Source organism: Leucopleurus acutus, assembly GCF_964270905.1.
Source record: "Leucopleurus acutus genome assembly, chromosome: 17".
NCBI classification, from domain to species: Eukaryota; Metazoa; Chordata; class Mammalia; order Artiodactyla; family Delphinidae; genus Leucopleurus; species Leucopleurus acutus.
In genome coordinates, this window is record NC_139159.1 from 68,752,123 (window position 1) to 68,775,272 (window position 23,150).

The 23,150-nt window shown below is 42.9% G+C and overlaps 1 protein-coding gene across 3 annotated transcripts in view; it reads right to left on the bottom strand.

The window, feature by feature from the left end:
• Positions 1-7,366, bottom strand: part of ANXA13 (annexin A13) — a gene marked incomplete at its 5' end in the record, with an annotated part of 55,748 nt that extends 48,382 nt beyond the window's left edge. Inside the window, 2 exons of one of the 3 annotated variants that reach the window (XM_082858492.1) lie at positions 5,836-5,958; positions 7,316-7,366. In XM_082858492.1, the coding sequence (XP_082714618.1) occupies positions 5,836-5,958; positions 7,316-7,366 (174 nt within the window). The remainder of the gene's footprint in view (positions 1-5,835; positions 5,959-7,315) is intronic. The other 2 variants (XM_082858493.1, XM_082858494.1) reach the window with 2 other exon arrangements.
• Positions 7,367-23,150: the final 15,784 nt, after the last annotated feature.

The window sequence follows — 23,150 nt, forward strand, 5'->3', positions numbered from 1 at the left end:
CTCTTGAGTTCCAGATCCAGCTACCTGCGAGGCATTAAACCCAGGTGGAACACAGAAATCTCAGACTCAACAGATCCCCAAACCAAACTCATCCTCTCACCTTGCAAACTTTGCCTCATCCCCCGGGTGCGTCACCATCATCCACTTGCGTGCACAAGCCAGTTACCTTGGAGCCCCTCTGTAGTCTTTCTTGTCCCTCACCTCCCATATCCTGTCAGTCAGCCAGTTATGTCGATTTGACCCTCCGATCTGTCCTCGTCTCTCCAATCCCATCGTCACTGTTTTAGTTGGGGGCAGGGGTTCATCATCTTTCTCCAGGCTTTCAAGTGCTTTACTTGGAAGTGCTGACTTTCAAGCGCTTTACTTGCCTTTGGTCGTGGTTCTCTCCAGACCTTTCTCCACCAGCTTCCAGCATGGTCCATCCAAAGGGCAGTGCTTACCTTGTCATCCCCTTGTCTGAGATCGATTAGGGCTTCTCTACTGCCTAAGGTAGTGGTTCTCAAAATGTGGTGCCTAGACCGGCAGCATCAGCATCACCAGGGAACTTGTCAGAGATACAGATTCTCAGGCCCCACCATAGAGTGTCTACTGAATCAGACGCTCTGCTGATGGGGCCCAGCTCTCTGTTTAAATAAGCCTTCCAAAGGAATCTGTTGTGCAAAGTTTAAAAACCACTACTAGCTTAAGGCAATAAAGCGCAATTTCCTTGGTGTAATGGGTTGAATAGTGTCCCCTATTCATGTCTACTCAGAACCTCAGAATGTGACTTTATTTGGAAGTAGAGCCTTTGCAGATATAGTTAGTTAAGGATCTCAAGATGAGCTCAGGACTTCCCTGGTGGCACAGTGGTTAAGAATCCACCGGCCAATGCAGGGGTCACGGGTTCGAGCCCTGGTCCAGGAAGATCTCACATGCCGCGGAGCAACTAAGCCCGTGCACCACAACTACTGAGCCTCCGAGCCACAACTATTGAGCCCATGTGCCACAACTACTGAAGCCCATGCGCCTAGAGCCTGTGCTCCGCAACAAGAGAAGCCACTGCAATGAGAAGCCCATGCACTGCAACGAAGAGTAGCCCCCGCTAGAGGCAACTAGAGAAAGCCCACGCGCAGCAACAAAGACCCAATGCAGCCAAAGATAAATAAATAAATAAGGAAAGAATGCCAAACCTCTACAGGTGGTTTAAAACAAAAGAAAGATGAGCTCATTCTGGACTTAGGGAGGGTCCTAATGCCAATGACTGGTGTCCTTAGAAGAAGAGGAGAAAGCATAGAGACACATAGGGAAGAAGGCCCTGTGAAGATGGAGGCAGAAATTAGGGTTATCCTGCCAGGAGCCAAGGAATGCAGTGCCCCAGGGCCACCAGAGTCTGAAAGAGGCAAGAAAGGATTCTTCCCTAGAGCCTTCAGAGGGAGTGTGGCCCTGCTAACAGGCTGATTTCAAAGTCCCTAGACTCTAGAACTTTGAGAGAATAAATTTCCATTGTTTGAAGCCCCCCAGTTTGTGGTAGTTTGCACAGCAGCCCTAGGAAACCAATATACATTGCATGGCATGCAAGGGACCTCGGGTCTCAACCCTGTGCTCCTGTCTAGTCTTGTCTCCTGTCTCTGTCCCTGCTCATCGATCTTTCTATCAAAAATACGTATGGAACGCCTGTTATGTGTCAAGCCCCAGAGCTACAGCAGTGAGTAAGACACAGTGTCTGCCCCCAGAAGCTCACAGCCTGGGGGACAGGGTAGCAGCTGCCCAGGCAATTGCTGTATGATGTGCTGAGTGCTTTGGCAGGGCTAGAGCTCAACTCACCAGCGGCACCAGCCTTCCTGGACCTCTCTGTGCTCCTGCATTACAAAAAATGCCTTTCTCCACTCTAGAGACCCTATTCTACTCTCACTTCTCCCACAGGGCATCATTCCCTCCTCTGTCCAACTTTTGAACCTTGTTACCATGGACATGTTTCTATTAGTGTGTCCACCACACGTCATTATAAGTATTTATTTGTGTGCCTCCTGACCAGACTGTGAGCTATTTTGAGGACATGGACTGTGGTCATTTATCTTATTCCTCTTTTTATCTCCAGAGCCTCAAACAGCACCTGGATTCTGGTAGTTTCTCTAAAAGAATATGTCGAGCTGGCTGAGAGGACGGAGAGTGGCTCCCTGCCTTTCTGCCGCCAGTTCACTGTGCAGCTCTGAGATGGGAGGCAGGAGAGTGTGCGGCCTGGTCTGGGGTGGAGGAAGGAGCAGGAAGGGGTAGTTCTCTGGGTTGCATTTGGTGTAAGAAGCCCAGGAGGAGGGCATGGTGCTAAGAAGGCTTGAAATGCCATGGTCAGGGCATGTGGGCAGGCTGAGGGCTGGGCATGGTTCGTGGTCAGAGCGAGGGCACAGCTCTAGCGAGGCCTGTGGGAGGCTTTTGCTTCAACGCTGGTTCTCAAACACTAACGAACATCAGAATCTCCTGGAGGGCTTTTTCAGCGGCAATTGCTGGGCACTACCCCCAGAGTTTCTGATTCAGTAGATCTGGGGGTGGGGAGCTGATCATTTGCAATCCTAACAAAAGCCTAGGCGATACTAAATGATGCTGGTCTGGGGGCCACATTTGGGACTATTGCACTGAGGAATACCTGATAGTAGACCCATGCTTCTACATTAGGACCACAGCTCTCAGAACTGCGCACAGTCTAGCAAGCACTTGAAAAATGTCTGTTATTACCATCATCTTCATCATTTCAAAAGGCCCCTTTAAACCTACAGTGGTGCCCATCTTTGCTGGGCCTTTGGATTCATGTTGCCGAGCTGTAGAGCAGAGTTGCCCAGGTGCGCTGGGATACGCTGGAATCCATCCCCTACACGAAGTGACCCTGGGTTCCTATAACTAGAGTTCTTGGGTCAAGTTTTCAGTTTGCATGTTCTTCCTTCTGTCAGTGGTTTTGTCCTTGCCAGCCTTTTCCCCCCACCTCTTTAAAATGACTGCTTTTAATCTATTATAGCCAAGAAATCTCCACAGCCCAGGTCGTGTAATTGTGCCAAAAAATGTAGCTAGACTTTAAGTGGGTGCGCTGTCATTAAATAGAGAAGGTGTGCTTTAGTGCACGTCATGTTTTCACATCAGAGGCCATTTTTGTTTCCTCTTATGGATAGTGGTAATATGAAGGACTAACTTTCTGGGACAAAAGGTTTCCTGATAGGAGAGATATTACTGCATGGTCTAGGCTGGTTTCTGCTTGGGGTTCACTGTGATTCTTTGAGTTTGAGGATCACGGTTGAGTGTACACTCTTGGTTAAAGCTGTGCTTACTTCTTTTTTTTTTTTTTTTTTTTTGCAATACGTGGGCCTCTCACTGCTGTGGCCTCTTCCACCGCGGAGCACAGGCTCCGGACGTGCAGGCTCAGCGGCCACGGCTCACGGGCCCAGCCGCTCCGCGGCACGTGGGATCCTCCTGGACCGGGGCACGAACCTGTGTCCCCTGCATCGGCAGGCGGACCCCCAACCACTGCGCCAGGGAAGCCCCAAGCCGTGCTTACTTTTGTCTCAAATTCCCAAACGCATTCTCACCTGTCTCTAGAGCCTCCCTTCTTTTCTCAGGAATCTGGACCTGGTCCCCACCTGTCATGTAGCTCCTAGGTATTCCCGATCCACCTTCTTCTGAACTTGCTGGTTCGGAACTCCTGCTACAAGTCCCAAACTAGTCTCCATTTCAGACAATATTTGTGTTGGCTAAATATTACCACAAGTGAGTCATAAACGTGGCATGTTGACAAACACTGTGGCAGATCGCTGAGCAGATGTTCTAACATTTACAAGTTGGTTTTCATTTACCGACCCTCAGAATGACATCAGCGGTGTGCTGAGCTAGTCTTGTCCGGATCGTGGTGTGCAGTTCACTGTTTCTCAAACTCTGTGCTCGTTAGCATCACCTGGGGAGCATTTAGAAATCCCAGCGCCCAGGCCAACGACCAGACTAATTAATTCAGACTCTCTAGGGGTGGGACTCAGGCATCAGTGGTTTTTAGAACTCCCCAGGTGACTCCAACACCCAGCCAAGTTTAAGAACTTGTTCCCCAGTCCATTGCTTCTCAGACTTTAACGTGCATGGGAATCACTTGAGGATCTTGTTAAAAATGTAGATTCTGATTCAGTAGGTCTGAGTGGGCCTGAGATTCTGCATTTCTAAAAGCACCCAGGCCACGTGGATGTTGCTGCTAGCCCAGGGTCCATACTATGAGTAACAAAGCAGCAGTCCTTTCTAGCACCTGTGCAGTAGTCTGGAAAACAATTTCCAGAAATCAACAGTCCTCTTGAGTTTGTGATTATTTCCACATTTATCCATGGCACCCCTAGATCTTGCTTCCTGTCTATGACTCTGTTACCTATAGCCACACTCTTATGGCAAAGTCATCTCACTCTTTGTGTCAATATTCTATTTTCCTCTAGATGGTGATTCTCTTGAAAACAATTCACACAGTAGAATAGAAGAGTCATCTGGCTGAACCTAAGCTTTTTTCCTGTGGATCTATTTTTCTGTCTCTGCACAGAGCTCACTGAGCACAGGGACATGGCCTCCAGGCTAAGCAAACTCTGAACACTGTGTTTCAGCAAATGATAATATCCAAGTATCCGTTATTACTGCTCCAAATAGGTTAGGCACAAACACTATGTCTTGAGTTCAAAAAATGATGGCAAAAGGATTGGAGGAAAGCGAAAAAAAAGTAATTTTTCAGTTTTCAGAATTGGCTAGGATTCCGTATCAGAGTACCTTGGAAAATGTAATTTCCTGGCCAACATTCTATTGGCTTTAGAGCAGTATCTGTCAAACAGTTATCTGTGGACTCTGGTTTGTGGACATATTTTTGGGAATTCAACCTTCCTAGTAGGCTTTTTATATAGTGTCTTTAGTGCTGATAATAACTAATATATAAAAACAAATATAAAGCATACCTGTATCATGAGGATGAGCAGGGGCTAGCACGTGGCTTCAATGCCTGCATTTGTGTTTCTATTTAAAAAGCATGCCAAATAGCCGTACTTTAATTGTTACAAGCTCATGGTGAAAGAACAGAGAACAGAGGGAGGTTTAATACAAAAAGCCTGCATTTTAGCCAAGAGAAGGCCCAATTGTCTTACAGGGAGTCATACAAACAAAAGTTTCTCAGTAGTTTGGATAGAGAAACGTGACAGGAGAGCTAAGAAGTCACACACTGCATCATATTTTAGACACGCTGCAACTCAGAAAAACCACATTATAGCAATCTGCACCATTTTTACATTTAATCTCAGCAAAATAACATTATCTGTTACACTAAATCAATAACATACTTTTGCACATCATGGACTTGAATTTTACTAGCATTTAGTTTGCAAATTTGTTTTGGTTGTGTAGTTGCTTTAAAACTATAAGCATCGTAGTTTTAAGTTTGTACACATTCAAGTCATTGTCTGATGCAGTAATTTGTCCTTTAAAAAGGTTTTGCATTTACTCATCTAGAAACACAGTCTTAGAACATATTCATTCTTTATGCACATGTTAAATTCCACTAATATTTTCTACAGTGTCACAGGGGCATGGTGTAGGATCATGTACTCTGTTCCAGTACACCATTAAGCGGACACTGTTGGGAAGGGAAGCTGAGTTTCTAAATTACATTTTTACCTTAGCTGCAAATATTATAACAAACATTTTCTAGGGAAAAATTTCCCTGCCTGGAAGTAATGCCTGATGGTGACATTTTCAGACCAGAGGATTGTAGACGGTCCAGTATAACAAGTCACTGGTGAGTAATATGGGCCCATGAGAAAGCCTGGTCATACCTATGATTTGGAGGGAAAATAAAGTGCTTACAGGCTGATGGAACTCTGGCTCTCCACTCCCTGATGGGTGGCTGAGAGGCTGCACGGCTGCCAAGGGTTGGGCCTGCCCTTCGTACAACGGTTGCCTGCCTTCTGACAGGGAGTAAGATTGGCTCTGGGGATTCAAAAAAGAAATACATAAAATGCTAGACCACTCACACAAGCCAGCTGCCCCTTTCGAGGGGTGACTTTCAAGGGGTGAAAACATCCTCTTAAGCTGCTAAACCAGGAGCCAATGATTTTTCCTGAGGTCCTCTGCATGGTTCACAAGTATTTTATTTTATTCATTAAAAAAAAATTCTTTTTCTTTTGGCTGCGCTGCATGGCTTGCAGAATCTTAGTTCCCTGACCAGGGATCAAACCCATGACCCCTGCCCTGGAAGCTTGGAGTCCAAACCACTGGACCACCAGGGAGCCCAGGCAGGATCAGAAGTATTTTATTTTATTATTTAAAAAAATTTTTCCAGGGTCAGAAGTATTTTAAAAGTAGGTTTCAGTTTCTCTGAAAGATAATCTAAATGGAAGCTTCGTAACCTTGGCTGGTATGAAAATGCTACTTACAGATGATTTTAAAAATAATGCCTCTTTGAAGAAAACGCTTGTAGGTTTGCCACCATCTGAGCACAAGTTTGATTTAGAGCAAAGGAGAAAATCTTATTAACAAAGTTCTAGTTTACAGAAGATTTTGGAGTTTTATTCTCTTTGCTCCTAGTGTACACACAATAAATCCGTCTTCCTGTGGGAAGCCACATTAGGTGCAACAAAACCTTATTAAAATTCTTATTGCCATAGCTTTAAATATACCTTTTTCACTGTAAAAAAAAAAAAAAAATCAAGATTTAACTCTGACCTGCCTTATGCATAGTTAGCTCCAAATGGTAGTATTTTTGTCAGTTTTTAGCCATTAATAGTTTATAGACATGCTATTCACATGAGCCTAGACATTTCAGAAGAAAAGTAAAATATTAAATCCATTCCGTGAGTATTTGCAAATATCTGGTCATTTGGTGCTGTTTAGAAAAAATACTGGGATATTTTCACCTTACAATCCAAGTTGTATAGGTTTATGAGAATACTTGTATCTTTATCTACTGATATTTGCAACATGAGCCTGTATTCCCAAAACACCGATGGGCACAGTCTATGAAACTGTGCAGCTTTGCTGCAAACTAACATCTTTAGTCATATATTCCTTAAATACTATTTTAACTGCTTGCTCTCTGCAAGCACCGTTTACCACCTCGTTTTAAATACTTCTCTTTCACGCCTCCAAAGAGATTTCTGACTAATGGAGAAAAAATATATTCCAAATGCATTTTGAAAGCATGGTTTGCCGTTGTGAAAACCAACAATTAGGAGTGATCACAATGATAAAGTATAAAAGTATCAATCATGATTTCATAGTTTAAATTTCTCCACATGCTAACCAAAATTAGAACTTGGTTTGATTCCCGAAAGCAATAAATACTTACATGGCGATTGCCCATTTTCTTGTTTTCAGAGATAGTTGTTCTGTATTTCATTAAGAGATCAGTTCTCCTACAGGCCAAGTTTATAATGGTTTTCCCAGGGCATAATATCTCTTGAGTTTAATAAGTAACCGTTGGCATTGCATTTGAATACATTGTTGGGGATGGGTAGGGAGTGGCAGCAGCTACAAATGATCTTAACCTGCCCACGCTGCCTTGGTTGGCCATCTTTTAAAACTAAAATATTTATTAATAAATCGAGTGTTGGCTTTGCAAGTTGAATATCTTATTCACAGCTAAAGGGCTAAAGCTTTCTCACTCCTGGATTATTGAAAGTTATTATTTTTTATTTTAGGTGTTCATTTAAAATTTTATACCTTTAGGAGCTTCCCTGGTGGTCCAGTGGTTAAGACTCTGCACTCCCAAAGCAGGAGATTTGGGTTCGATCCCTGGCCGGGGAACTAAGATCCCGCAAGCCGCATGGTGCGGCCAAAAAAAAAAAAAAGTGTACGTTTTCACTAAGATTTTATACCTTGGAGTGATAAAAGCATTAACCAAACAAGACTGAAAAATCTTCTTATTTTACTAACATCACCCTTATTATTACAAAGGATCTTTTTGAAGGCTACATTGAGTTATGCTAACATTTTTATAATTTAGCTAGTTTCTAAATTTAAAAAGTATTATGTGCAGATGGTACATTTTCCCCCCTAATAATATGAAGAGGTACCATGAAAAGTAAGCTTACTGACCACTCAGTCCATGCCCTCTGAGGTTTGAGTCCTTCCAGAAATGGTATGCATACACAGCCATGTTTATCTGTCTATCTGCCTAGCTATCTTTGGTATGCTTTTTTTCAACAAATGGGTTGGTACATTGCCTTCTATTCCATGCCTTCTGGGCTTCATATACTAAATAGATACAAGACATTGGCACATTTCTTTTTCGGTGGCTGCATGTTCGTCTACTATGGGTATGAACCAAAGCTTATTTAATCAAGGTCATTTAGGTTATTTTGGTCTTTTGAATGACTATCTTCGTTTATGCATCTTTGCATATGTGTGCATGTTTATCTGTAGAATAAAATCTAAGAATGCAATAGCTGGCCAAAATGTATATGCTGTAAAATTCTGAGAGATGTTGCCAAGTTGTCCTATACACAGACATAAAAATGCTGAACGACTTTCAAAGGCCAGCTGACCCACGAGGCTGACTTTCAAAAGACAAAGTGTATACCTTCCTACAGTAATATGCCAGTACTCCTTTCTCCACATAATGGCCAACACTGAAGATTTTCAAACTTTTTCATTTCTGCCAATTTCAAAGATAAAGAATGGTTATCGCACTGTTTAATTTACATTCCTTTCCTTTGATATTCTTAAAATTATATATCCTGATCCTTAAAAGCTATTTGCATGAATTCTACTGTGGTCTGCTTGTTTATGTCCTTTATTTTTGAGTTATTAGTTTTTTCATTATATACTTGTAATAATATATATAATAAAATCCAGGTCTTTGTCAAGCATAACAGTTATAATTCCCCAATTTATCTTTTGTCTCTGTTGATGTTTTCAGTGCATATATGTGTGTGAAGAAAGTGCTAGATATATTTAAATACATAAAAACTATCTCTTCTTCTTTGGCTTGCTTAGAAAAAGTCTCTGCATTAAGATGATTAAGACTTCTTGTACATTTTCTTCAAGTTTTTTTTTTTTAAAACGACATTTTTTAAGGTTTACATCTTTGATTCATTTGGAATTGATTTTGATGTAGAATAAGGAAGAAATAGGTTCAGCTTTAGTTTTGGTTATTCAATCGATCCTAGATAGTTATTAATTAATCCATCTTTCCTCTTCTGGTCTAAGATACCATGCTTATTTTGTGCTACCTTCCCATGTAACATAGTATGAAAATTCTTATAGGTTTATTACCTTCTGCTTATATATTCATTCTTTTGTTCTTTAACCTTTATCTGGTGCGTCTCTTGGATGGGCTAATTGCTGGGACTACAACAGTGAACAAAAGGGATATGAATTTTCTCTTTTTGGAATGTACAGCCAAGTGGAGGAGATATACAAAGAACAAATCATTACGAATTGTTGTATGGGATACGGAGAAACCAAACAGGATGCTGTGATGGAAGCTAAAGTGTGTGTGCACAAGCACCCTCGTGTGCATGAGAGTATGTATAATTTACTTTAAATAGAGATAGAACTCTTCAAGGAGCTAACATTTAGGCTGTGAACCAAGGGATGAGAAGAAGGGCATCATTTGAAAGGAGAAAGTGTTCCAGATCAGGTGTTTTAGTTTGTGCTACACCTCAGAAATAGGGCAGGGCTTTGCAAATGACAGGAAATGAAAGATGGCCAAAGAGATTGGAGTCCATTGTGTGCCAGGTGGGATGCTGGGTGCTGGAGATGCAGTGGTAAACAAGACACAGCTGTCCTCTGGGTACTGACAGTGGAATGGGGCGGAAGGAAAGGAGATATAAGTTAACAACGAACGCTTTGACTATTCATGAGTACTTTGCCTTTAGTGTCTAGTTTGCGTTCTATAGTTCACTACCTCCTTTTCCCAGCCCCAGAATTCTCAGGGCCTAGTCTTCCCTGCCCTATCTCCGTGCTGGCTCTGTGTCACTGACCCCTCCTAGAACCCTTGATCAGTGACAGTTTTCCTCCCTCCCTTCCTCTCCCACCCCAGGCTGTTGAAGCTCAAAGTTCAGGAGGAACAAGGGCAATTTGACGTGCGGTGCTCAGTGTGGAGATAAGTTCTGCCCAGTTATGGAACACCAGCAATTCATCAAGAAGAGATATGGTTTATGGCTCCAGGGAGGTGAGAGATAGAAAGCTTAGAGGCCAGGGAAGAAGCTGACACACCTTATTTTTCTAGATCACCACCACTACAGCCACCTCTCAATAATTTAAATGTACCCACAGTCAAGTTTGGATTTGACTGAAACAGAACTATTTCTGGTATCATCTCATCCTTTTCTCCTTCCCCGTGGGAGTGTGAGGAGGTGGCTGGGATAATTCCAAGCAACAGCAGCAAGGGGGAATTCCTATGATCCCAGGCCATTACTGGAAGGATGTCATAGCTGGAGGTCTGGAGGGCAGAAAAAGAACTGCCTAGGAAAGAAGAGCGAGCAGACTTGATGGAGGAAAAGAGGGCACAGGAGGGGTGATGGGAAGGGTTTAGGGATTTTATTTTTTTGATATCTTTATAAATATTTAGTGATTCTAAATTATTACAGGTGCTGCATCTTTCTTTATTAGACTGGGCCTGTTTATTTACATCTCTTGGATTTTGGTGGTTCTCAAAGTGGTGATGCCAGCCAAAGTTCTAATCTCCTAACTTTATGTGTCTCAATAGCAAGTCAGAAATCAATCTTGCCAGAGAGTCTTTCCTTCTTAGCCCACCAAGGTTAAGTTTCTAAGTTTTAAAAATGTTACTTATATATCTGTTGTGGGTTAAATTGTATCTCACCCCCACCCCCCAAAAAAAGACACACTGAGGTCCTAACCCTCAGTACCTCTGAATGTGACTTTATTTGGAAATAGGGTCTTTGCAGATGTAACCAAGCTAAGAGGATATACTTAGGATGGGCCAGAACCCACTATAACTGGTGTTTTTATAAGAAGAGGAAAATGCCATACGAAGACTCCATCACACAGGGGAAGGCCTTGCAATGACAGAGACAGAGATTGGAGTGATTTAGCTGCAAGCCAAGGAACACCAGGGACTGATAGCCACCATCGGAAGCCAGGAAGAGGCAGGGCAGGATTCTCCCCTACAGATTTCAGAAGGAGAACAGCCCTGCCAACATGTTGACTTTGAACTTCTAGCCTCCAGAACCATGAGAGAATAAATTTCTGTTGTTTCAAGCTGCTCAGTTTGTGGCATTTTGTCATGGCAGCCCTAGGAAACTAATGCAACATTTCAAAAAACAAACAAAACAATCTCATCAGTTGCTATGATTCTCAGAGCAAATACATTATGCTGGATAATTTGTATTTAATAAAACATCCATTTAGAAATACCCTGGTGAAAGCTCATATGATAATACAAACAAGTATTTCAGATTATATTGTAGCCATACAGTGTTCAAAATAACAAAACTACACAGATGCTGATTTTCTAAATATAACCGTCAAGTTGAACACTTGCCTAATATCTATTTCTGCAGGGAGGATTAATAGTATTTTCTTTATTTAGTGTAATTTAATTAGAACCCAAAAATTATAGTTGATTTTTGGACTGATTTTTTTTTTTTTTTTGGCTGCATTGGGTCTTTGCTTCTGCGTGAGGGCTTTCTCTAGTTGTGGTAAGCAGGGGCTTCTTTTTGTTGCGGTGTATGGACTTCTCATTGTCGTGGCTTCTCTTGTTGTGGAGCATGGACTCTAGGCACAAGGGCTTCAGTAGTTGTGGCTCGTGGGCTCTAGAGCACAGGCTCAGTAGTTGTGGCGCATGGGCTTAGTTGCTCCGTGGCATGTGGGATCTTCCCAGACCAGGATTGAACCCGTGTCCCCTGCATTGGCAGGAGGATTCTCAACCACTGTGCCACCAGGGAAGTCCCTGGACTGCTATTTTCTTCCACATAAACAAAAGCAAAAAAGTTAATATTTTGTCATGTTTGTTTATACTTTTTTCTCTACATTAAATAATAAATGTAGATGCTAATAAATCTTGCTTAAGACAAAAAGACTAAAATCTGCAGGAAGTGATTATAGTTTCTGAAAACAACTGTATTTTCATACTACAAATTTTTTTCAGTAGTAAAAACCCTGAAAGCAACACATTTCATCTTGTAAGCATAAAAGCAAAACTCTCACAGATCAAAATACCTTCTTAACTCACTGATTGGTTAACAAGGACTTATTGCGTATTTGCCACATGTAAGACATCATGCTAAGCTGCAGGGCGTGTGAAAAATTTAGGACACAGTTCCCACAGCCAGATGCTTATGTTCTGGTTGGAGAAATAAAGCATCTACATAAGAGACAACACCTTGATTTAATGTAGCATTTCGTGGCAAAAAAAAACCCCAAACCAAAAAATAAACCGTAGCTCTGGGAGGCTGGTCTCTGGTACAACTATCAGAGTCACAGTCTCCAGTTCTTGGGTTTCAACTAAGTAAATGTAAGAGTTGGACTTCCTCTCTACATTTACTTCCAGACCTAAAATACTACGAACAGTTGGATTTAGGAAGGTATGTTGGGACTGTTTTGGTTGCAAGTGACTAAAAGTCTGATTAACAATAACTTAAACAAGGAATTTAATGGCTCGTATAACTGGAAAAAGTAGTTAGCTTCAGGCATAGCTGGATCCAGCTACTCAAACTATATCCCCAGGATCCACTGTCCCTCTCCATTTCTCAGTTCTTCTTTCTCCCCGTTTAAAGGGATCCCCCTCTCACAGGCAAAATGGCTGCCAGCGGATTCATATTTTCATCCTCCCAATTCCAAAGCCGTAGAAAAGAACACGAGAGCTTTTCCTTTCCTGTAAGTTTCACTGTATGTCCTGGTCCGATTCTCTGGCCCAAATTGGGACTCAGCACGCATCAGTGAATTGGCCACCGTAGCTGGAGGGAGGTTGTGAGGACTGGGTTTCCTGTCACCTCTGGAGGTGAGCGTGGAGCCAACCCCCCCAAACCACGAGGTCTGAGAGTGGGGGGGGCTGGTCACCCAGAGAAAACTGGGGTGCTCTTAGTAAAAAAAGGGTGGGGCTTCCCTGGTGGCGCAGTGGTTGAGAGTCCGCCTGCCGATGCAGGAGACACGGGTTCGTGCCCCGGTCCGGGAAGATCCCACATGCCGCAGACCGGCTGGGCCCGTGAGCCATGGCCGCTGAACATGCGCGTCCGGAGCCTGGGCTCCGCAACGGGAGAGGCCGCAGCGGTGAGAGGCCTGCGTACCGCAAAAAAGTAAATAAATAAATAAAAATAAAAAGAGGGTGAATGGATGGTAGGCTGGCCAAAGCAAGAGATGTCCACTGCAGAAGGGCAAAAGGGAAGGCATAATGGGAGTAAGAGAAGAGAAAGGAAAGGGAAAAAGGAGAAATTGTGAGAATGGGAGGAGGAGGTGGAAATAGTAGCCCAGAGTGTTTTGAAGCCTGTCAGAGGCTGAGAATTAACTGGAGCCACCAAAAGGGGAGCAGAGCGCCCTTCCCTTGGAACCTTCTCTTCCGGTACAGCTTTCTGTGCATCCTCTTGGGTTGATCTGCCTGTGGTTGGCCACTGCCACCGGCACCTTCAACAGCTGCCCAGGTGCCCGCACAGCATCCCTCTCCTGATGGCTCCATCCTGTAGATTCTGCCCCTGTGAGCTCTGCCTCAGTGCTGACTGGTTGACAGGGCTCCATTGTCAGTGCTTCTCTGAAGATGAAACACCTTCGGTCTATACTGCAGAATTTCAGAACCCAGCACTCACTCATCAACACATATGTATCAGTCGCTAAGTGAGGAATGTAATAGTGCTGTGCTAGGCACCACGGGGCAGAAGAAAGGAAGGTAAAAGACGGAGTGGTTGCCCTCCTGGAACTTAACATTTATCTGCAGAGGATAGATATTAAAAAGTACAGTTGGAAGCCAAGATATAATTGAGGTAGTAAATGACTATCCCAAAGGGATGAGGAAGACTTCCTGGGGACATGAGCCTTACTCTGGGGGCTGTGATGTGGCAAGAATTTGAAAGGGGCGGGGGAAGGGCATGGGGGGACAGCATTGGTAGTGGTGAATGCTGTTTGGGGAATGATCAGGAGGCGACCAGGAGTGTGATATGTGGAGGGGACGGGGAGAGTTGAGGAGACCTTGGAAAGTTGATGTGGATGAGAATGGCTGCACTCGAATAGTAAGTAGCAAACGGAAAACTTGAAACCAAGGTTTCCAACGGGAGTGACTGGGACTCGGTGCCGACCTTTAGCAATAGGGCAACCAAGGAAGGAGCTACTCTAGCAGGGAAACGTGGAAGCCAAGGTTCCAGAAGACCCCCAAAGAGAGGAGTTCAGAGGGCAGTTGGAGGAAGAAGAGCTGGGCCTGGCTGAGAAGACAGGGACGGACGGAGCCAGGTCAGGGAGCCATCCACCCAGGGGGTGTTAGCGTCTTGAGATGTGCAGAGGCCGAGCACGGAGAAAGGGAATAGAAGGCTGAAGATGGGGCTCAGAAAGCATATTTGGTGGGTGGTAAAAAGAAAGAGGCATGGACATATATACACTACCAAACGTAAGGTAGATAGCTAGTGGGAAGCAGCCGCATAGCACAGGGAGATCAGCTCTGTGCTTTGTGACCGCCTGGAGGGGTGGGATAGGGAGGGTGGGAGGGAGGGAGACGCAAGAGGGAAGAGATAAGGGAACATATGTATATGTATAACTGATTCACTTTGTTATAAAGCAGAAACTAACACACCATTGTAAAGCAATTATACTCCAATAAAGATGTAAAAAAATAAAAATATTATATATAAAGAGCTGAGCATGATACCTGGAACCTAGTAAATGTTTAATAAATGTTAATTATTATTAAAAAAAAAAAGAAAGAGCCCATCAGAGAAGTCAGATGGTTCATCAGAAAAAGTGATAAAAAAGAAACGAGATAAAACAAATGCATGTGTAGCATCGTGGGAGGCAGGCTGTCTCTTCTAGGTCAGCCCTCACCCCACTGGACTGTCTTTATTTGTTTCTCTGTTTGCATGTTCTCGCCCTGGAATAGGGCAGCGAATATCTCCACTTCACCCTTCTATATCCAGAGCTTATATGGCACCTGTCATACATGGCACGTGGAAATAACGGCAGCTGACTTACAACAGGTATTTGGTGAGTGAGTGAGTGAGAGGAAGGAATTCCTTAGAAAGCTGTCTGTCACAGACCAGATTTTGTTATGACAAACCCCAAGGGATGGAAAAATTTCTTGAGCAGGAATTTAATTCGTTCAAATATTCCTTTAATAACTGGATGATTTGGCTGGAAATAGGTGTGGGGTGTGTGTGTGTGTGTGTGTGTGTGTGTGTGTGTCTGTGCATGTTTTTCTCACTTTAAACCAGTGCAGGTTAGAAAGGCTGGGATTCTCACCTACATACCCACAGATGAAGTATGTGCATGTGAGTGATTCTGTAATTCTTAAATTGTTTCCCATGACCGTTCTTGTAAGTGTGGAGAATTAGCGCATGCTAATCCACTACTTAGTTCATGAATGAAATAAATAATCTATTGAGTATCTACTACATGCCAGTGGCTCTGGGGGTTGGTGCTGACGAGACCAAGTCCCGGCCCTGGTGGAATTCACATTCTATTGGAGAAAACATAAAGACTAGACAGTGACACAAACAACATAGTTACAGACTGTGAAAAGTGTGAGGCTGTGAGGAAAGAAACAGGGTGACATGAAGGTGAACAGTTGGGGAGGCCACCTGTCAGGGAGCAGGAAGGAGAGGCAAGTAGGAGGAAGGGGCTGGGGGATGAGCCCTGAAGAACAGACACAGCGTTTGAAGGACAAAGGGAGGCGATTTCAGGCCAAAAGAGGTCTTGAGGTCAAAAGGCTCTGGTACCTTTGAATAACAGAGGAAAGATGTCCTGTGGCAGCTGGAGGGGAGGGTGGGGAGAGTGGGCTGAGTGCAGAGAAGGGAAAGCAGATCAGACCAAGCAGGGCCTCGAGGGCTGTGGTGAGGGATTTGGAATTTACTCGTAGAGAATTGCAAAATCGCTAAAGAATTTTAGACAAGAGAGCAGTGCGATCTGATTTAGTGTTTCAAAGATAGCCCTTGCTGTGTGTACGTGATGGATCCCAGGTAGGCAGAGCAGAAGAGATAGGTGAAGAGGCTTTTGCAGCTGAGCAGGTGAGCGATGGAGCTGGCCTGGATGCAAAGGTGGAGTTTCGAGGTGGGCTCAGATTTGGAGGTGGAGCCAAGAGGATTTGCTGATGGATTGGATGTGGGGACAGAGGGCAAAGGAAAATCAAAGATGTCTCTCCCAGATGTGAGGTGAGGAAGGCTGGGGTGGATTGAAGAGATCTCCCAGCAGGGCATCAAGATTTTGGGCTTTGGTCATGTTGAGTTTGAGATGCTTATTAGACACCCAGGTGGCGACGGCAGACTGGCAATTGGGGATGAATGATGCCTGGGTTAGAGAAAACTTTGGGAATCGTTGGCATGTATGAAGTCATAAGCAGGAGGGAGATTATTATTATTTTTAATTAATTAATTCAATTTAATTTTATTTATTTTTGGCTGTGTTGGGTCTTTGTTGCTGCGTGTGGGCTTTCTCTAGTTGTGGCGAGCCAGGGCTACTCTTCGTTGAGGTGCGCGGGCTTCTCATTGCAGTGGCTTCTCTTGTTGCGGAGCACGGGCTCTAGGCGTGTGGGCTTCAGTAGTTGTGGCGCACGGGCTCAGTAGCTGTGGCGCATGGGCTTAGTTGCTCCGCGGCATGTGGGATCTTCCCGGACCAGGGCTCGAACCCGTGTCCCCTGCATTGGCAGGCAGATTCTTAACCACTGCACCACCAGGGAAGACCCAGAGGAAGATTATTGATAGAGAGTGTGAAGAGAGAGAAAAGGAGAGAGAAGGAAAGAGAAATGAGGCCCAGGACTGAGCCTTACCTGTACCAATGGTCACCTGCTGGACAGAGAAAGAGCAGGAGGCAGAGAAGGAGCCGTGAGTTTGAGCAGAGGAGAACTGGAAGGATGTGGTGGCTAGAAAGGCAAGATAAGAGAGTGTTTCAAGAAAGAAAGCAGTTAACTATGCTGAGTACCCCTGGGAGTCATATGAAGCGAGCACAAGTATCAAAACTATATTTGATTGTAAACATTAACCTTGCAAATTTTCAGGAATATACATATCACATGAACAGAAGCAATCTTTTCTCAGATGGTTTTATTTTTTCATTACAAATTAATAAAAACTTTAATTGATTTAATGTTTTTAATTAGCAAGTATAATTTCATTTGTGTAAAGAGGTCTGATTAGAATCAGAGTTGGCCTGATCGCAGTGAGTTAGAGCAGGTGGCAGTGTACAACAAGGTCACGCAGGACATGTGGGTCTCCTTGGTCACCTCGGCCACGAGATGCTCCACACCATCCCGTGTCTCTGTAATTATCTGATGACCATACCCAAGTTCCTTCCTCCTTATAAAGTGCTTCCATTTTTATAATTCTAAAGCCAAGAGGGTTAGGCCAAGTACCTTGTAAAGTTCCTTCTGTTTTAAGATGACTTTGATTCTATGATTCCACCTAGGTCCATTTATGGAGACCTTTCTTATTAAAGTGTATTGGCACCAATGAAAGACTTTTTTCGTCGTCATTCCAAAAATTTGGCCAAGGCTAACATTGCCTGTGTCGATGTGCAAAAGAATATTTTTATTTCTGACTTTCATTTCATGATTCTGGGCAAAGCAGTGTCAGTAGCAAGATGCAAGATCCCCACTTTCAAACTCCTGTTACTTTTATGGCATCTTAAAGCCTGACTCATGTTATAAATTAAATTTTACTTTTTAAGGGTACACTATGACTACGATGCCTGAGATAAGAGTTCCAAGCCTTTTGAACTCCCCCGTATTTTGGCTCTATATTACTGGCTGACTTCAAGGCCTGAACTTTCTATAAAGAAGGTACATGTTGAAAGTTATTTGTTCTGAAGCCCTTTGCTTTCCCAAGGACCACAGCCTGTGTGGGCTCCTCTTAGCAGTCTGATTAAGCTTTATTTGATGAACTACACATGGCAAAAGGTAGACTAAGTCATGCAGTTCCATAAAAATCTTTTTTTTTTCAGCCTGCATTTCAGATCTCACGAATATTCCCAAACGATCTTTAAAGAAAGGCTGTAGCAAATTGTAATATAAGTCATGTATAGTGATAACAGATAAGTAATTAATACAACAGAAAGTTAAAAAATCACCTGCTGACCGATATGCCATTCAAAATGTAGTTGCCAAAAAGGTGAAGTGGTGAACTTTATGCATCACTTTTTAACAGATAACTAGGTTTCTTTATCTTTCCTGATAGTCAAGACTACTTTTAGAGATATGATTCCTAAAGTAATAAGTGGAATCAAGCATTACTAAGAGTTTAATTCATAATTTAGATACAGTGACTTATTTTATTTTCCATAATTTATGTTTTAAAATCCACCTTTTAATCCCACTCGTGTATTTATTAGCCCCTGGAGAAGAGAAAATTGAAAATTTTGCAGTTTACTTTTGGAGTACATGCTAAATGGCTAGAAAACATGAAGCCTTTTAAAGTATCAGTGAGTGAAGCGATCTAACCAGGTGCTATGTAGCCAGATGTCTAGTAAATAGCTGAGAAAAACAAACACACAAAGAATAATTATGTGCTAAGTGGATGCACAAAATGAGACGTGAAAAGAATTGCAAAAGGCACTTTTTACCCCCTAATAAATACAAAAATTCCATATGGGTGAGAACTCCTTTTCTATGTAAAAATGCTCATTTATTGTTGGTTCTGTGTCATCAGGGGAATTCTGGGGGTGGAGAGAAACTGGGGGCAAGTGTTTAAAACTAATTAGTACAATAGAGACCATTAAAAGGAACATTTTTATTTGGTTGAAAAAATACACAAAAACCTTCTTGTAGAAAAGTCAACTGCATTGTATAGGCGTGTGAACATCACTCAACATCAACAAGAGTAAAACCCCAGGTGCCTAATGGAAGATATTATATACACTGCAGATTGTTTTAATTTGGTGGCATTTTATCCAGAGCCACTACCCAAGGTAAGATTGTCCTGTGGTACCTGAAGAGAATCTAGATGCCTGAGAGGCCAGAGGGGGTGGGAGAGGCAGTGGGGGAGGTGTAGGAATGGAGAGCAAGGCCAGAAGCCCATACACCTTGGATTGCTAGGTGTGCTGGTTAATTCTGTGTCAACTTGACTGGGGAAAGGGATGCCCAGATAGCTGGTACAACATTATTCCTGGGTGTGTCTGTGAGGGTGTTTTAGGAAGAGATCAGTATTTAGTTCAGTAGACTGAGCAGAGAAGATCCGATCTCACCAATGTGGGCAGGCATCATCCAATCCTCCGGAGGCCCTAATAGAAGAAAAAAGGTGAAGGAAGAACCAATTCCTGCTCTCCTTCATCTCCTCCGGCCCTGGGATTTCGGAGCTCTTGGTTCTCAGGCCTTTGGACTCAGACTGAATTATACCACGGGCTTTCCCGCTTCTCTGCTTGCAGATGGCAGACTGTGGGACACCTTGGCCTCCGTAACTGTGTGAACCAATTCCTATAATAAATCTCCTCTTATATATAGTGATCCAATTTTTATAATAAATCTCCTCCTATATATAACTATCTATATATCCTACTGGTTCTGTTTCTCTGGAGAACCCTGACTAATACAACAAGGCCCGTTAAAGCTGCGGTATTGGGAATTCCCTGGCAGCCCACCGGTTAGGGCTCTGAGCTTTCACTGCTGAGGGCCCGGGTTTGATCCCTGGTCAGGGCACCAGGATCCCATAAGCTGCACAGCCAAAAAAATGGATTTTTGTATTTCAGCATGGTTATCACCCACCTCTGGGTTTCATTCCACTTGACAACCTCTAGATGTTTCACAGATATCTGCCGACCTAAACCAAACTCACCTCCCTCCCTCCTGTGTGCTGGGCAATATGTAAATGCTAAAGACGTAAGTGATAAGGATGCTATTGGTGTCATTGATTGTGTAATTGTTGAAAAAAGCACATACACATCATTTCATATGATGGGGAAGTGCCACGGGCGAGGCAGGCCCACTGTTAGATCTGTGTGCACGTGGCCACCCATTCTGGTGTGGGGACGTCACCAGCCCATGGCTCACATTTTGACCAATGGGAGGCTGAAGACAGGAAGGAGCTAAAATATGGCTCCCTCACCCCTCCTATCACCCAAGTAACTGCTTTGAGGTACAGCAGTTTCATACTGCATCTGAGAGGTGTCACACAGGACTTAGAAACCAACTGTGTTTTCTTGAGAAGTGGTGGCCTGCTTAGGAACGTAGTACCTTACATTTGTTTTTTGTCCTTTCCTGACTCCAATTATTTCCCCCTTACTCTTGCTGCCCTGGGATTATACCCCCTGATAAAGTGTTAAGAGGTAAGCTTTGTCTAGCTGTTTTCTAGAGAATTGGTACAAAGACATTGCTTTTTTAAAACGTTTGGAATATTATCCTGGTTCCTATTATGGGGTACCTAACCTAAGGTGGATGAGTGGGGGAGGAAGAAGTGGGAAAGGAAACCAGGAGAGGCTTCCAGGAGGAGGTGAGCCTTGAATAGGGTCTAGAAGGAAAAGGAGTCAGGCAAAGTGGGGCTGATAAAGGAAGATGAAACAACATGAACAAAATACAGACATGGAACTGTGTTGTATTCAGGGAATAAGGCTTCTGCGTAGAAGGCTAGTAGAAAATATGGAAGTCTTGAAGTCTTACTAATATTACAGTTATTATTACTGCTTAATAATATTAATAAGTGATACTACTACTTAATAATATTATTATTACTAATGATGTTTTTACTTAATATTATCAGCTACTTGAAGTCTTACAAATATTACAGGGGTATAGAGAGGCTGCTTTAACTTCTCTCTTCATTAACCCTTCCACTGAAGGCGAGATAAGAAGTGAGAGGATTTAGGAATACCCCGGCATTTACATATAGGTGGCCTGAGGACAGAAGCTGGCTCACAGGCACGTGCCCATCAATGATGCCCTACACGGTGCGTGTTTATTTGTGTGTTTGAATTGGTTGCCCATCAAGTCCACATAAAATTCAGAGTTCCTGTTTCTCTCAAAAAATCAGACCTGGTAGTACAGGGCTTCTATCTCCACAGGAAAACCAATGGCTGGAACCGAGCAGTAGATGCCCACGTTAGAAGAGGATATGAGACCTCAAGATTGCACCGTCCCCCCTACAACCTGACCTGGCTCGTGTTGCACATTTACTTGCCTTGGTCCCTCTAGCATTTGAGTTTGCAGTTCTGGGAATTCACTCGATACTGGGTAATCTCGGGTCAGCGAGAGAATCTCTGCCACCTCAGCCTCCCAGGGCTGCGTGCCACTATAGCCACTGAAGCTCATGGTGCTGAGACTGAGAAGATTGACACATGCCTGCTTCATTTGGTCAGCAGCTCCTGATTCACACTCTGGGCCGAGCACGTCTGATTGGTGAGGCTGAGGTCACGTGCTCATGCCTCGGCAGCAAAGGCAGCTGGGAAAGGGAATATTGGCATTTATAACTTCTTTGATGGGAGGTGGACTCTGCCTCCAGCAAGATTAATAAAATGTTTTGCTGTTGGGCAGCCAAATGAATGACAAAAGTCCATTAGAAAGGGGTTGGCTGTCTAACTGTGGCATGTTTACCAGTGGGGCACAGGACACATGAGATGATTTTATGTCAAACACAAAATCTTTGCTTTGATAGCATGGCATTATTTTATGTGCATTAGGAAGATATAGTTAAGGTATCGAACCTGCAAAGGACAGGAAAAGTTTATGAAGAGTGTGAAGTGTGGCAATTTAAAGACAAATCTTAAGTAAATAGTAGTTTAGATGATACTGGAAATAATAAAATTACTATTCAAATGATTGAATTTTTGGAAATTAGTCTAGATAAATGAAAACCTTTACATTTCTCTTTATGCCAAGTAATGATGATGATAATGATGATAAAATTAATACTAACAATACAAAATTTTACATTTATTTAGTGTTGTGGGCAAGACTGTGTTCTAAGAATTTTACATTTGTTTATTTACTTAAACATCACATTAACTTTACGAGATAGTTACTATTATTTCCCCATTTTACAGATAGGGACCTAAGGCCCAAAGGGGTTAAACGAGAGTTCACTCAATAAATAGTCAAGTGAGGATTTGAATTCATGCCACTACTTTCTACCTGACAACTGCATATATTAGGGTGGATTTAGATTCCTGTACAATGATTGCACCAAAAATCTGCAGAACTGATTTAGGATTTGGAGTCAGAAATTTGGGGGTGAATGCTTTTCGAGTACTCATTTTCGTGCCAAGGAGAGTTCTCAGCCTCGGCACTATTGATATTTTGAGCAGGTAATTCTTTTTTGTGTGTATGTGTGGGACTATCCTATGCATTTTAGGGCAGCCTTTCTGGCTTCTACCCACTGGATGCCAGTATATCTCCTCCAGTTGTGACAACCAAACATGTTTCCAGACATTGTCAAATGTCCCTTGGAGACAACATTGCCCCCAGTTGAGAACTCCTGGCCTAGAGAATTCTGAAGTCTCTCAGTGAGAAGCCCAGAAATAATTACCAGCAAGATTAAATGGTATGACTAAGCCGCTCTGGTATGCTTTCCGAGGTAGTCTTCCATAGTATCCTGTCATTACTCGTTAATAGCAGGCATGTCTCATTTCTCATATCAGAAATACACAGTACCAGCTTGTACCAGCTATTGGTTTTCAATGCAATATGTGGTGAATCTTTAACTTTGTGGTTTACTTATAAAATGAACAACCAGCTTCTCATTTTTCTAGAATCCAGTGGCTGTACACTTGGCAAGAAATGACAGGTGACCTCAGTCTCTTTAGATTTTTAAGCCAGTATATGTTTCTTTCCCTGACTTGGTGTTTGATCACATCAAGCATTTTTTTTTCTCCTTTTTTTTTTTTTTTTTTTGCGGGTGGTGTTCTATGTAAAAATAGGACAGATTATAAATTATGTCCATTCTCTATATTTGAATATGGTTGCTAGGATTTTCAATACAATGATCAATATTATGTTCATGATGTATTAATACATCATAAAACATTGAAGAGCTATGAAAGGACAAATCATCTCTCAGGTTGGGCTTTCTGGTCATTAAATCATTAACTTTTACTAGACACCAGAGTCT